The 14,517-nt window shown below is 45.0% G+C and overlaps 1 protein-coding gene across 1 annotated transcript in view; it reads right to left on the bottom strand.

Annotated features, from left to right (window-relative positions):
• Nucleotides 1–5,185: 5,185 nt before the first annotated feature.
• LOC115310117 (voltage-dependent calcium channel subunit alpha-2/delta-1) overlaps nt 5,186–14,517 on the bottom strand; it is a 405,214-nt gene continuing 395,882 nt past the window's right edge. Inside the window, exons 35-38 of the mRNA XM_042291392.1 lie at nt 13,562–13,729; nt 6,470–6,585; nt 6,314–6,390; nt 5,186–5,293 (exon numbers count right to left, since the gene is read on the bottom strand). Of these exons, the coding sequence (XP_042147326.1) occupies nt 5,186–5,293; nt 6,314–6,390; nt 6,470–6,585; nt 13,562–13,729 (469 nt within the window). The remainder of the gene's footprint in view (nt 5,294–6,313; nt 6,391–6,469; nt 6,586–13,561; nt 13,730–14,517) is intronic.

Genomic DNA, 14,517 nt, shown 5'->3' with positions numbered 1-14,517 from the left:
TCATCCGGCTAACCGAAAGGAAATAACAAGTAACGCTTCTCGACTGCTTGCATGAATAATAACTGTGTCAGTTTTAAGCGTCCCCCGCTTATGACACCACCGGAAGGGAAACAGTTCTAGCGGGGTAGAGTATACGTCTGCCAACGTACTTGGCGTGTTGATCCGACACCACCTAGAATAATCGAGTCCTGCGAATATTCTCTTCTTTCTCCACGGAGCGCCATCACAGTCGGATGGGCGATAACTCAGCGATTGGACCCGAGCCCAATGCCGGGCCGTTCGACGCGGTGATTGGGCACGAGGCCTAGCCGACCGCTGACGCAACACTCGTGACCAATCTATGTTATCGCTCAATTTCACTCCGATGACGAGAAAAAAAAAAAAAAAAGAAACAGAACTCTGGTGCACAGGCTTTGATTATTTCTAGGCGGTGTTGGCTGGTCTCTCTCAAACTTAACAATAGTACGCCCTTTAACACCTGGAACGTTTAACGTGGTTTCGCGGTACATTAATCCAATTAAAAAAATTGCAATTAGTTTTGAATTTGTTTCTTTTTGGACTGCTCCATTTTTCAGTCGGGATCCTCAATGGAAATGATAACTAAATCTAATGAAAATTTCCGGGCATCTCAGACGCATAAGGATACTAGAGAACTTCATTTAACAAATTTTGGATTTTCTAAAAAAAAAAGAAAAAAAAATTGGACATAGACTTGTTTTTTTTTTTCTGTTTTTTTGTGTTAGGGTCAACAAGAATAATGGGAACCGTGCTGAATGTTATTACGACGGGGTATTTGTTATTTTGCGCTTGCCTTCCACTAAAGAGACTGGGCGTGCTTGTGAGCTTTGTCGGTTAAATGTTTGGAAGCCCGAGAGTTTGGTATGTGCGTATGTGTGCGCATGTGTCTGTACGTGAATGTTCTTTGTTTGCGTTTGAATGTACGTCACGTGGGACCTGGCAGCTGAAAGTGAGTACGTTCAGATATATATTTATATCTTCTGATCGTAATGGCGAATACGACATTACGATCTGCCATCGGCTGACTTTGCTTGCTTCCATCTTGACATAATAGGATGAGAAACGGTTAATGGTAATAGGGTAAGATATTGCCACATTTGTATATAAAATTCGTGACACTACGGGTTTTTGTGTTGTCCTCGGGTGATTTGAGGTAGCACAAAACCGTGACGCCTGAGTCGTTATTCGCGTACGGTATGCATCAAGGCCTCGCTGCATACCTTCCGATCTTAATTCCCCAGGCCGCGGAAGGAACGGCGGTGAAACAATACCATAACGAGGGTCAGGAGGTTTGGTCTCATCTGTTTAATGTCGTTACTTCTTACATTATCATGAAAAAAAAAAAGTATAAAGGGGTTTCAACCGCTGAAAATGTCGGCATCGTCTTAAAGAGCTGCCTCAAACTTATCACTCAGCGGTTACTGAGTAAGCTGTAACATAGCTGAACCTCAAGGTCAAGGTTTTTGTTTGTCCAGCTTCTCGGAGAAGACAGGCTAACGCATTTTGGATATCGACCAACTTTTGAAGTCTTTTCGGCTCTTTCACCGGGTCAACGGATCTGTCGTCTTCTAGGTGAAAGTTCTAACGAGCTCAAAGACATCCCGTTAAGCGGAACTTTGACCTTTCTTACGGTAAGCAGGTGGGAACGGCGGCGGCTGACATGTGTCCGAGTTCCTCGGGATACTGAAATCTTACCGGCACTTACAGGAGGCAAACCCTCCTCTGCGTGCCGTGGGCTTTCGGGGTTCGTGAAGGACTGTTTCAGGGCTCCTTTTCTCGCTCGGTAAGACGTTCGTGATGTTCGGAGTGTTCGATTGAACAAAACAAGATGAAAAGAAAAACAGTGAGAGATCTTTAACTATGGTTTGTCTGGGCTGCGTAATTGCCATGCAATGCGAGCTTACAAAAAAAATAGAAAACGCGTTCATTGTTCATGGAGAAGCACGGTAAAATAAAGTTGACATGCGAAATAAAAATCAATGCCTACTATACACAATAATGTCACGAAAAACTCATTAGTAATTAAAGGCGTATTTATCATGATGCGAAGCTGTATATGTCGTAAAACTTATAAAGAGCGCGCTACGGCATGGCGCAGAGGTGAAAGCTCGATACGCGAAGCAACGAGCATGGCCCGTATCAAGTGCCAGCGTCGGGGCGACCAACTTGAAGGCACCTAATAATCATCAGCTACTACTCGCTAACTTAACGTCACTTCTGCGAAAACGAAACTACGCGTGTCGTCGGCTCATGCTAATTTATATTTCGAGAGACCGTTCCGCAAACACACACACACACGAACGTTGCTCAGTTTCAAGTAGCAAAATAAATACAACGATAACAAATTTTTGTATGCCCAAAATGTCTGTTTTCTTTTTCATTCGGTATCGGGCTATTCGGTTTCTCTAGAATTTGCCAAGGAGGAAAACCATGAAATTCCCCACAAGTGAAGAATGTATATATATATTACATAAATGTGCCTGATAATTATATGAAGACATATAAGATCCTATAAGAACTTATATAGACCTGACAGGTGCCTTGTATAATTTATATAGTTTCTGATGTGTTAATTTGGGAAACCATATATAAATGTTTTCTTTCCTTTCCTTATAGGGCTGGACCACCCCCTTCGTACTCGTCTATATAGAATATGATTTTGTGTAGGTCAGGATAAACCTAGACAAAAAATTAAAAAAAAAATTAAAGCAGATGTTGATTTGTTAAGGGTAGATAAAAAAACCGCAACGTACCCCAATTTTGTTTACCCGACTACAAAAAACAAACAAAAAAACTGCGAATATAGGTCCCGCGCGTGCGAGCGCGCGCGTGTGTCTGTATGCGTATGACAATTCTCTACGTCGAAACGCCGGTGGTTTTTCACCTTTCTCGCAAACAGCGTCGCAAGGAAGGCATAAAGCTTTCCTGCATAAGCAGAGCCCAACCCACGCAAAGATTTGTACTCGCGGAGGCTGTCCTAAAGAACAACGGAAAAGCGCGTTTGCGCCGTCTACGAAGCGTGAGCGCAGATCGCGGTTACAAAAAATAAAAACCAGGACGCAGTCTTTCGCATTTTTCTTGGGAACAACATCTAAACAACACGGAGGAAAGTGAATGGTCGTAGTAATTGCCACAGCTAAATCTTTGAAACAAACATAATTTCAACAAAGAAAGAAAGAAAGAAAGAAAGGAAGAAAGTAAATAAATAGCGTGAGAACTTTTTGTTGCGGTGACTTGCTGGCTCTTTGGTTCACTTAGCCTCCTGGGCGAGGAACCACTACACGCGGGGTCTTGATGGGAACTCATGCACGTTCCCTAAAGCTGGTTGGCGGGTGAGTGATTGTTTCTCAGCAAAAGCGGCGCGGAGATCTCTGAGGCAACGGAGCTTATTTACGGAGACAGGGCGGAGTCTATTGCGTTACACAGCTCGATTACACCTCCCGTCGACACCAACAAGCCTTATAACGAAGGGCGGAAAGTGGATATCGAGTTGTGAATAAAGTAGTTAAACATGTTTAGTTTCTCAGGTTAAAGTGGTAGGCCTACGTGAGAAGTGCCATAAATGAGAATTCCAATTTCCTGCCAATCCGCCTTCGAACTCGGTAAACGGGTAAACTGTTTCTTTAAGCAGTTATTTATATGCCTAACAGTCCGTGACTTCAATTTTTAAATTTACAGTACTATTTTAGCAGGTATGTTGGTCATCAGTTAGCCTTAAATACCGTATGTGTCAACGTCATCGGCATGTGTAAGAGTGTCTGATCAGTAGGCGAGCACTTGGGGCTCTTACAACGGAAACGTAAGACCAACTATTGTAAGGAAATCTCACTATTAGGCGATTTTAGTGACGGGACATCCACCTCTCATGCATACTGGGGCGGGCGCATCATGTTATACATTTTAGATATTTAAACAAGACGAGTACAATAAATTTCTAGGAATGAATGCGTCGTGTAATCATTTGTTTTTGTTACTCCATTCATCGGCTGCATATTCGAAGGAACTTGGTGGACCTAGTGGTAGTTAATATAAAACATGGCACTAAAATTCCGGTTCAAGCCGGTCTGCAATATTCAAAATTAAACCGATCTTTCCACATGTCGTTAAGGAGACACTTATGACAAGACATTCCCATGATAATATTCCACATACCGACATCCGACGTCATAATTTATGCTGCCTAAGGAGGCATCGATCGCTTATCGTAATAATTTTCCGACCTCCTGCAAGGACCACTTCGTCATTCAACACCACGCCATAACATCGAGGAGGGCATGCTCCCCGATAGTTAGGGTAATACTACACTTTACCCTTTCCTTGTAGGAGTTGACACTATCGTAATTTTTGCTTGTAACTTTATCACGGTGATCAAATATAAGACCATGCTTGAGCGGGCGTTGTCTACCAGCTAAATGCTGCAGCCAGCATGAGAAAGTCTTCTCTCTGATACCCGCTCACCCGTCACCGATGCCTCGGTGCCTCGAAGAGTGGTCGCGAAACTAGTAGAAACATGCTCCTATTACGTAGAGAAAGATAGAGAGATAGAGATGGAAAGAAAGCGGGGTCAAGCTAGGCGCGGAACACTAAACAAACTCGCTCCGGCTTTCTGGGAGGGTGTACGAAACGCAAAGCTCGAAGCATCAACAACAACAAGAACGGCAACAACGCTAGAGCGACGGCGACACCGCTAACCACAGGGAGCGGTCTCGAGTTGGGTTCGTTCCGGACGTGCGCACTGGAGCACCACTGGCTGTTCTCCTTCGGGACTTGTCCGGAAGGCGTCGTCACCGGAGAGCGCACGAACCCAGTTGTCTTGTTCCCGACACCATCAAGTATACGTGTCACGGCGTGGTCGCCTCCGGACCACGTCATCACCTCACCACGACCGCTTCTCAGGGGACGCGGCCTGGCTTGTCTTGGGTAACGGCGACTCCTCCTAGTGAACGAACGACGGCACCACCACGTGAAGAACCACCCGCCGCTAGAGTGTTTTTCGAGTAGCTGAGTCTGTCGGTGCCTGTCTTTTAGGGGTTTTTTTTCTTCTTCTTGGGGGCGATGCGAGATAGACGTGTCACTCCGGTGCCTGGGGGAAGCTGTGACTTCGAAGCGGAAAGGCGAACGATCGGCTCTACAGTGTCCTGCCGTCCACATGGTAGCACTCCGGATCTCACAGTGCGACCAAGACGGCGGAAGCAGCGAGGGCCAGCGCTGACGAGATCAGTGCCACTGTTGACGTCACAGAGGTGGAGGCTCGTCCGCAAACACGGTAGTCCTCCTGAAACAATAATAAAAAAGGAACTTTTATCCATCATTTCGATAAGCCCTCGGGGAGCACAGAATACGTCGTTTAGGCATTATGCGTGCGTTGTGATTTGTTAAGCTTCGGTACGGATCACTTTCGGTAGTTTCGGATGTGTTGCGCGCGCGACCGACTCGTGGATTCCCCAGGTATGTCAGTATGGTCAAGACAAGTCTAAACTTATGCCGGTCACGCAACGTCGTGAGATCACGTGGAGAGCTACACTTCGTCATTGGGAAGCCAGCTGCGCTCGCCGACAGTCGTCTGTTGCCGCAGGCTCCCTGGAGTCATACTTATTGTCTCTTCCCTTGCAAATAGCGAGTGCTTGCAGATCTGGAACGTGGGGCATCCGGTATCGATAGTAGAGCTGCAGAGCATCGGCTCCCAGGGTCACAGTGTAACATGATGCAGCAGACGGAGTATCTCTTCCAGAGCTATATATAGGGGCCCTGACCTCATCTCGTTAACAGCACCGCCGCGTGGCCACTGCCGCCGCTGCTACGGCCGCAGTTCTGGCACTTCTCCCTCATAGCGCTCTAACGAGCAGCCGAAGTTATTTTGTAGCGTAAGCTACACTGGCCGAGGTTGAGCAGTTTCGCGTGGCTCCCAAAGAGCCGTTCTGCGCATGCGCGAGGAGCAGTGACGTCGCACGGCGCACAGCTGGCGCGCCGGAGCCGCCGCCGCCGCCGCCGCCGCGCCGGTCTGCGCATTCCAGAGGAGTGACGTCATAGCCGCGGCAGACGCACTGGCGCCGCCGCGTGCCCAGCTGTGCGCCTCCGTTGCGCAGTAGCCAAGTCTGACGCTCCACCGAAGCCGCCAGATAGCGCCTCTCATTTTGTGCGCATAAGCTCACGCTACGTATATGCTGGCATAACCGAGTGAACCACCGTAACTTTTTTTTTTCATCTGAACATGGCAATGTTTTTTTTTAATCTCACGTTCCGTTGCTAATCTCGCGATTGAGAGTATTGGAGGTACCAGGTCACAAAACGTCACCTTTGCATGGTCGGCGTAACACTTGTCGGGGCGCCGTCGATATCGAAGTGGATGCTGACAGGGCGCCGGGTCATCAACTGGAATGAAAAAAAAAAAAAAAAAGGAAACCATCTTTCGAACCGAAGCTACAGGCCAGCTCCGCCTCGACCGTATCACCTTCAATGGGTGCTTGTAAAGGTGTCGGTGGTGGGTCGCAGAATACTGGAGCACACGGCATCTTCGATATAACCAGGATCACGTTTGTGTAGCCCACTCGTCCCACGCCGTACTGCCTGCGCACACCGTTTTTGCGAGATCAAAACTGGTTTCAACAAAAAGATGTGCGAGGAAGAGCTGCTGCTTTGACTGTGCACGTTCACTCTTAATCTGGACATATTTTTTTTTTTAAGCAAGCCATATTTTTAGATGTACACAGAACTAAACAAGCGCGTGCTTCCTTATTGAATTCAAAACTTAAAGCTCATTGCAGACAGAAAGAAAAAAAAAAATGCTAAGCAAAAATCACTTTTGTAGTCTGAATTGAGCCGAAGTACAGAGTATGAATACCTATCTGAAGAAAAATGCGAGCGTTTTCCTTACCAGGCTAAGTAAATTCTACTTTCACGAGTTATTAAACCGATTACTCAAAATCTTAGCTGAAGAATGGCTAAAATTAAGACTAAACCGATTTGTATTGCCCAATTTCTGAACCCATTGCAATACAAGCGACGCGCAGAGCTACTATATATAGTCAAATACACATTAAGAATGCGCCAGAAACTTCTCCCTCACCCACACTATCATCATCCAGTGTACCTCCGCGACGCTCGAATAGTCCCCTACCGAGGCGCACGTCGCACTCACGTCAGGTTACTCATCATGGCTGTTTCTTTTCCCCAGCTTGTCCGTGGAGCAATTCGATACCATGGCTGGTGCGTTATGCTGCTTATTTTTTCATTATTTTACTTGTATCCGGCTGTAGCTTCCCATCTGGGCGTTACACACTCCTTTAAACCACTCGTTGTTTTGGACCACGCTGACTATAGATCCCTTTCGAAAGTCGCGTGCCAATTATTAGAAGGTTGGAACCCCTCCATAATGGCGGAACAACTGCATCGAGGTACGTGCAAGTCATTCCATGAGATAGCGAACGTTGGAGCGCGGCAAACACTCCGAGCCGACGAGCCACTCAAACAGAGTCAAAAATGCAACGTCACAAAGCTCATCGCATTTTTCTGTGAGTTTTTTTTTTTTTCCAGTGTGCCGTGACGTTGAGGTTTTAGTCCGCCATTGTGTAGGGTTTGACAGCTGCCAACAGAGGACAGTATTTCGAAAGGGTCTATAGACCTTTCCAATCTCATCTTTGTGGGCTACAATCTTTGCCATTCTGGGCTATGGAACAAGGAGGGCGGCACGGCAGCAACACAAGGAGCACGATGCCTAAAAACCTCTTCATACCGCAGATTCTGCTGCTACTGCATCTTCCCGCTTATGAAACCGGGACGACGAACCTGCACGTCATCTCCGTTTTCGGGGATGACAAGAGCATCAACAACTGCGCATGGATGAGACAACGGCACCACGGGACTGTGACGTCACCATGGGAGGTTATAAAACCACAACACCCGACAACTTGGCTCAGAGGGCGGCACGGCAGCAACACATAGAGCACGATGCCTAAAAACCTCTTCTTCATACCGCAGGTTAGTTGCGACTCATACACTAAATGCTTTAAACCAAGTTCATACTGTTTAGTTGTGCTGCCGTGCCCCAGCCAATGTGTGAAGTGTTTGAACGAGTGTTGGTTGAAGCTGTGTCTGTTACTCGGCGGCGATATTGAGAGCAACCCTGGTCCTGACGATCTGAAGGAATTGGTACAGAGCGTGCTACATGAACAGGGTAAACTGTATAAAGAAGTTCTTGAAATAAAAAAAAAGTAGCATACGTCTACAGGACGAGCGATTTAATGAAATAAACACCAGACTCGATCAGTTAGATGAGGTTGTTAAAACTACCAGGGAAACTGGGGGAAAACTAGCTGTTCTGGAGGGCACAGTGCAAGAACTTCAAAGGGCATTGCACGAGCAAAACAAAAAGCTTGTAGATTACGAAGACCGATCTCGTCGAAACAACCTCATTATTTTTGGACTTCCTGAACAACGAGGTGAAACACGGAACGACCTGGAGCAGAAGGTTATTCACGAAGCAATTTCCACGAACCTAGGTGTAACCGTGTCATCTGTGGAGCGCATTCACAAGCTCGGTAGATTACAAGAAGGAAAATCAAGGCCCGTTATACTGCGGTTGTTTAATTACGACGAGAAACAGGAAGGTTTAAGTAACTGCAAAAAGCTAAAAAACACCGGCCTGTCAGTATCCAATGATTATTTCAAGAGCACTCTGTTAAAAAGAAAAAAGCTTTGGTCCTCTGTACAGGACGATAGACAAGATGACACCAGGGTCAGACTAGTGCATGATAAGTTCTTTGTGAACGGAGAAGTGTACACGTCGGATGATGAAACAGATTCTAGGGTGAGGCTGAATGCTGCGAGAACACCGCCAAATAGCGGGGAATGACGCAATGATGATTGTCAACAAGCCAGAGCCAAAACCCAGCTTCGTTTCATTTGTATTAACGCACGAAATGTTATGGATAAAAAAGAGTGTCTCGAACACGTTCTAATGCTCTATGACCCGCATGTCGCGGTGATCAGTGAAACTTGGTATACCTGATTGTGACATCTTCCCTCCCTCCTACAACAGTTTCAGACGGGACCGCGTTTCTAGAGGAGGTGGCGTAGCGATATTAGTTAAAAAAGCTATCCCATGTGTCATTCTTGAGCAAATAAAAAACCACAAAAGTTTTTGCTGCAAATTAAATTTATGGGGTAACGTTGTGATAATTGGTGTCTACAGAGCTCCATGTGCACAAGCTGAGTTTCTCTATAAGCTATATGATCACCTTAACCACTTTAGAAACCAGAAGTTAATAATTGCTGGAGATTTTAATCTCCCAGATGTTGATTGAGCGACTCTAAGTTGTGGTCGGACTAATACGCAAAGTTAAGGAATTCTTCTTGACATGATCCTCGCATATAATCTCACACAAATGGTAAAACACGCCACGAGAGTGACTAACGTGTGCAGTTCTATCTTAGATTTGGTTTTTCATAACACTTGCTTTGAAACTACAACCATTTCTGTCAATAAGGATTTTTCCGACCACAAGGTTGTCTATTTTTGCTGTACTCTTCATAAAGTGTCGTCTGCATCAACCCCTAATATTGTGTACGTTAAAAACTACAACCAAGCAGACGACGTTGCAGTTTTAGACTACCTTGATTCACGTTTCGAAAACGTTTCTGGTGGTGATGTGAATATTTTATGGAACAAGGTTAAGGAGCATGTCAACTATTGATAACAAAAATTTATACCCGACAAATGGAAGCGTATTCGGCTTAACAACCCGTAAATAACTCGAGAAATTATTCAGTTAAAGCGTACGATTAAGCGACAAAAGAAAAGACAAAACCCAGATTCGGATGTCATCTTACAACTAAGTAACTCACTAAAGGGAAAACTGCAAGACTCAAGATAATTCTATTTCACAAATACGCTTCGAAACTTTGTCCGGGAAAACCCACAAAAGTTCTGGCAATATCTGTCTAACGGAAATAAGAAAGTTGAGCGGCTTAGGGAGGGCGACACGATAATTGAAGACGCCGTAGTTATTGCCGACACATTCAATAATTACTTTCAGGGAGTTTTTACGCCGTGTAGTGAAATTTTGTTGTCTAATGCGGATGATGAAAGCGACATGACTTTTGAAATTTCATATCATGGGGTGGTATCTATGCTATTAAACATTGATAAAAAAAAAGGAGCCGGGGCCTAATAACATACCAAGTGCCTTTCTCAGACGGTATGCTGAATCCCTTGCTCACTTCCTAACAGCCATTTTTCAAGTCTCATTTTTAACAAGTTCTCTATCCAATGACCGGCCCAGAGCACACGTTGTACGCGTTCATAAGAAAGGACATGTCGGTCACTAACTTCCGTCCGATATCTCTAACCTGTCTATCATGGAAGCTTATGAAGCATATAGTGGTAAAATATCTTAAGACATTCATAGAACGAAATAATCTACTTTCTGATCAGCAACATGGCTTTAGACAGGGGTTTTCTACTGCCACGCAACTGGTAACCACGATACATGAGCTTGCAACAGTTCTTGATCATGCCGGCCAGGTAGACATATTTCTTGATTACTCAAAAGCGTTCGATAAAGTACCCTACGATAAATTACTATTTAAACTACATCACCTTGCCATCCATCAAAATATACTTAAGTGGGTAGCTGCTTATCTGCGTAATAGATCCCAATTCGTAGACGTTAACGGAGGTTACTCTCGCATTTTGAAGGTTACATCGGGGGTGCCACAAGGTTCCGTGCTGGGACCATTGTTATTTTTAATATACATTAATGATCTAGTATCCTTCCTGGGCACGGAATGCTCAGTCCGCTAATTTGCCGACGATTGTGTTATTTTTTCCGCTATCACCTCTCCCATAGATCAAGAAGTTCTGAACAATAAACTTAATCGTTTTGCCAGTTGGTGTAAACAATGAAAAATGACAATCAATTATGACAAAACTGTTCACCTTTGCATGACAAATAAGAAACACCCTTTAAGATTTCAATATACAATCGGAGAAACATCCATCAATGAAGTGTCAGAATAGAAATACCTATAGGTGTAGCACAAACTAGTAACTTAAAGTGGTCAAAACATATTGATAACATATGATCTGTTCAAACGCTCGCCGAAAGCTTGGACTAGTAAGAAGAAAACTCTGCGAGGCACCAAATGAACTCAGAAAACTTGCTTATTCGACAATCGTCCGACCCGCTATGGAGTATGCTAGCATATTATGGGATCCTTATACAAAGAAAGATATAGGACAACTCGACAAGACACAAAACGTAGCACTGAGATTTATCTACCGACGGTTTAATAGATTCGATTCCCCAACACACATGTTACGTCTGTCCAACCTTCCCACTCTTACTCAACGACGAAAAATAGCTAGGTTAAAATTTCTCTATTCTCTTTATTTTCATAGATTGGGCATTCAGCCACAAAGTTATATTTCACAACTTGACACGCGCTCGACAAGGCATCGACATTCACTCGCTTTAACCCCCATATTTGCAAGAACTAATCTGAACAAGAATTCTTTTTTTTCCCAGAGCCATTGAAGATTGCAATAAGTTGCCAAACGAAGCCTTCGAAACTGAGATATCTTTTTTGTCGTACCTTTAATACTAGCACCGTCATCACATTACAACCTATTTTCGTTTGCTGCTGTTGTTGTTTTTTGCTTTTTGAAATTTGTTTTTTTCCTCTAGGGGGCAGTCTGGTCCCAAACTTCAATTTTTTTTTTTGTTTTGTTCATGCGCACATTTGAAAACCTCTGTTACGAAGTGTTGTTTATGCTGTATGAAAAATTGTATAACGCAGCCTTATATTATATGTACGCGTTTGTGTTGATGTGTTTTGCCGTATGTATTACTATTATATTTACTATGTATGCTATCCCTCCTGCTTGGGCCCATGTGGGGCCTGCAGTATATATAAATAAATAAATAAATAAATAATTAGGTTCTGAGCTTGCGGAGTAGCTCTCTTTAATGGAATTTAAGACACAACGCATGGCGTCCGCAGCTTATGCAACATTTTTCGCCTGGGTGACGCTCGCTGCAAAGGTCTATATTCACTGACAGCTCAAAGAACGCAGGGCGGGACTTCTCATAGTGACACTTGTTGCCTCGTCCTTCTTTCCTTCGGAGTTCTTATCGAATAAGACCTCGATTTTATTGGCTACAGAGTGAGAATATAGGTTTTTCCATCGGTTATCGCCAGGGCAAAAAATGCCGAGACACTGAGCTGTGAAAACATGCGCAGCGTCTGATCTACCGTACAGCAGAGCAACAGCGCATGCTCAGAAGACGTTCAACTGCCCAGCAGACAAAGATGGCAGCGCGCAGAAGACGATTTTTGCAGAGGTCTATACATGTATGGGGCTCGCCACACCGCGTTCCTTAAAGGAGCTGCGCAACAATTTCAGTGCTTTGCTTAAATAATTTGAGAGTTGATGTCTCGACCTTTCTGAAGTCAAGAACAAAAAACCGTTTTTGCCCGCATGTCCTAGTTTTTATTTTAAAAATGGACAAAGATTGAGGTTTTCGGCACCTCTCAACTCCTTCACCATCTTCCGAGTCACGTGCGCTGTGACGTCAATGGGGGACGCGCGGGGTTCCGGTGAAGCTGTCTCTCTAGAGCCATGAGTGAGCAGCGAGAACTCACTCGCTCGCGACCACGTGACCACGGGCTTGCGCCCTCCGGCTTTTGGCGGCTGTTCGCGGTAGCAGATAGACGGTTTTGTTGACCTCGGATAGATGGCGCCACTAAAACTCCGTATAATAAAAGTTTTGTCGATGATACCAGGTTTTTGACGCATTCATATTTATGTTGGTACGGTAAAATTTATAGAAAAAATACCTTTTATTGAGCAGGTATTTGAACAACTTTCTATCTTTTGATAAGTCCCCCATCGACGACACGCCACGTGTTTCTCATGGCCGCCGTTCGCGGCTGCAGGTCGGGAAATATTAACATTTTTGCCTCGCGATTACGCAGTGGAGTTGCAACAGTTTGAAGGAATGAGATTTGTTTTGTGTCCTTTGTGACAAGGTAAACAATGTCAAAAGTAGAAGATGCAAGCCCTTTCAACATTAAAATCGCTGCACAGCTCCTTTAAAGGGCCCCTGAAAACAAAACGCAAACAAACAGAAATGTGTTTTTAGACAGTCTGGTTGGGACACGCGTGTCAAAAAATTAATTTTACGCAAAAACAATTTTTTTTAGAGCAATATTGACGGCGCAAGACACGATTTAGTCGGTGATCACCTCATTTCCACCTGTTTTCTCTCTCCGCATTTTGTTTAGGTGGAAAGAGCGAATGGTCGTCTCGTTTGGCGAATGACCGTTCCGTGACTTTGCGCGCAGAATTTCAAATAAATCTCTCGCCGTCAATATTGCTCTAAAAGATTTTTTTTCGCGTAAAATTAGTTTCTCGACACGCGTGTCCCAAGCAGACTGTAACATCTTTTTTTTCTTTTCAGGGTTTTCTTTTTAGGTGCCCCCGGCGACTACAGTCCATTCGGGCCAGGCCTTACGAATAAGACAGCTCTCCTCGAGTACGCACCTGGAGCAGTTCCCGCAGTCCAGGCTGCTCATGAAGTAACTGCTCCGGTTTCCGAAGTGGTACAGGGCCTCCCTGGTGGTGCACACGCGGTAGTCGTCCGGCGCGTACGAGCTCTTGGGAGCCACCTTGGCCGACTGAGCACCCAGGGTCGTCAGCGACCACAACCACCTGAGCCCATGTGCCGAAAACAAAAATATGCTGTGCTTTAAGCGGCAAGTGACACGCCTCACGCACATATTTTGGTTTTACAGCGCAATTCTATTCTTTTAAAATGCCAAGCTTTCCGAAATTGCATGGAGCACGCATCGAAGAACTATTAGAGAAAATAATAGAAGGACGCCATAGCTTCGGCTTTAAGAGTGGAACGCGATAGCGTTCTTGGGCCCCGTTCCCATCGCCTTCTTATTCGCTTCTCATGGTCTTCCTGTCGGTCAGCAGAAAGTGCGGCGGACATGGCCTAGGTCAATAGAGGAATAAAAGAAAAAAGACACCCGTCCTAGGTAGTAGCGTGTCTCGCTCGGAACCGAAGGGTCGTGGGTTCGAATCCCTCCTAAATGTCTTCAAATTTTCCTTCAAGGTAAAATAGTTACTCTATGAAGTGAAATTATTTAAGACATGCGGCGACCTTTAATGTGCACCACGTGTAATGTTTTTTTAACCGCTTTCATTCCACGCGTGACGTCACGCTTCCCGTGAGGGTTGCGTGTTTGAAATTTCCGGGCGAGATCATGTGGCTGTAACGTTATGACCCTGTCAACCAATGAGGATTGTCACGCCACCGACACCGGCTTTTTTGCGACACGATGTCCTTAACGCTACTCGTTAAAAAAGACTGTGATAACACCAAAGGCCACGAGATCCTGAAACGTTAAAGCATCCGATTGCGCAACGCCTAGTCAGATGTCGCGCTGCAAAGCCGGAACACGACATCGGCGCTTTTTTATTTTGCATTTGGC

The sequence above is a fragment of the Ixodes scapularis genome, unplaced genomic scaffold, assembly GCF_016920785.2.
Source record: "Ixodes scapularis isolate PalLabHiFi unplaced genomic scaffold, ASM1692078v2 PGA_scaffold2__306_contigs__length_199485367, whole genome shotgun sequence".
Classification (NCBI taxonomy): domain Eukaryota; kingdom Metazoa; phylum Arthropoda; class Arachnida; order Ixodida; family Ixodidae; genus Ixodes; species Ixodes scapularis.
Note: the sequence above shows the minus strand (reverse complement) of the source record. Positions and strands in the feature narration are given on the sequence as shown.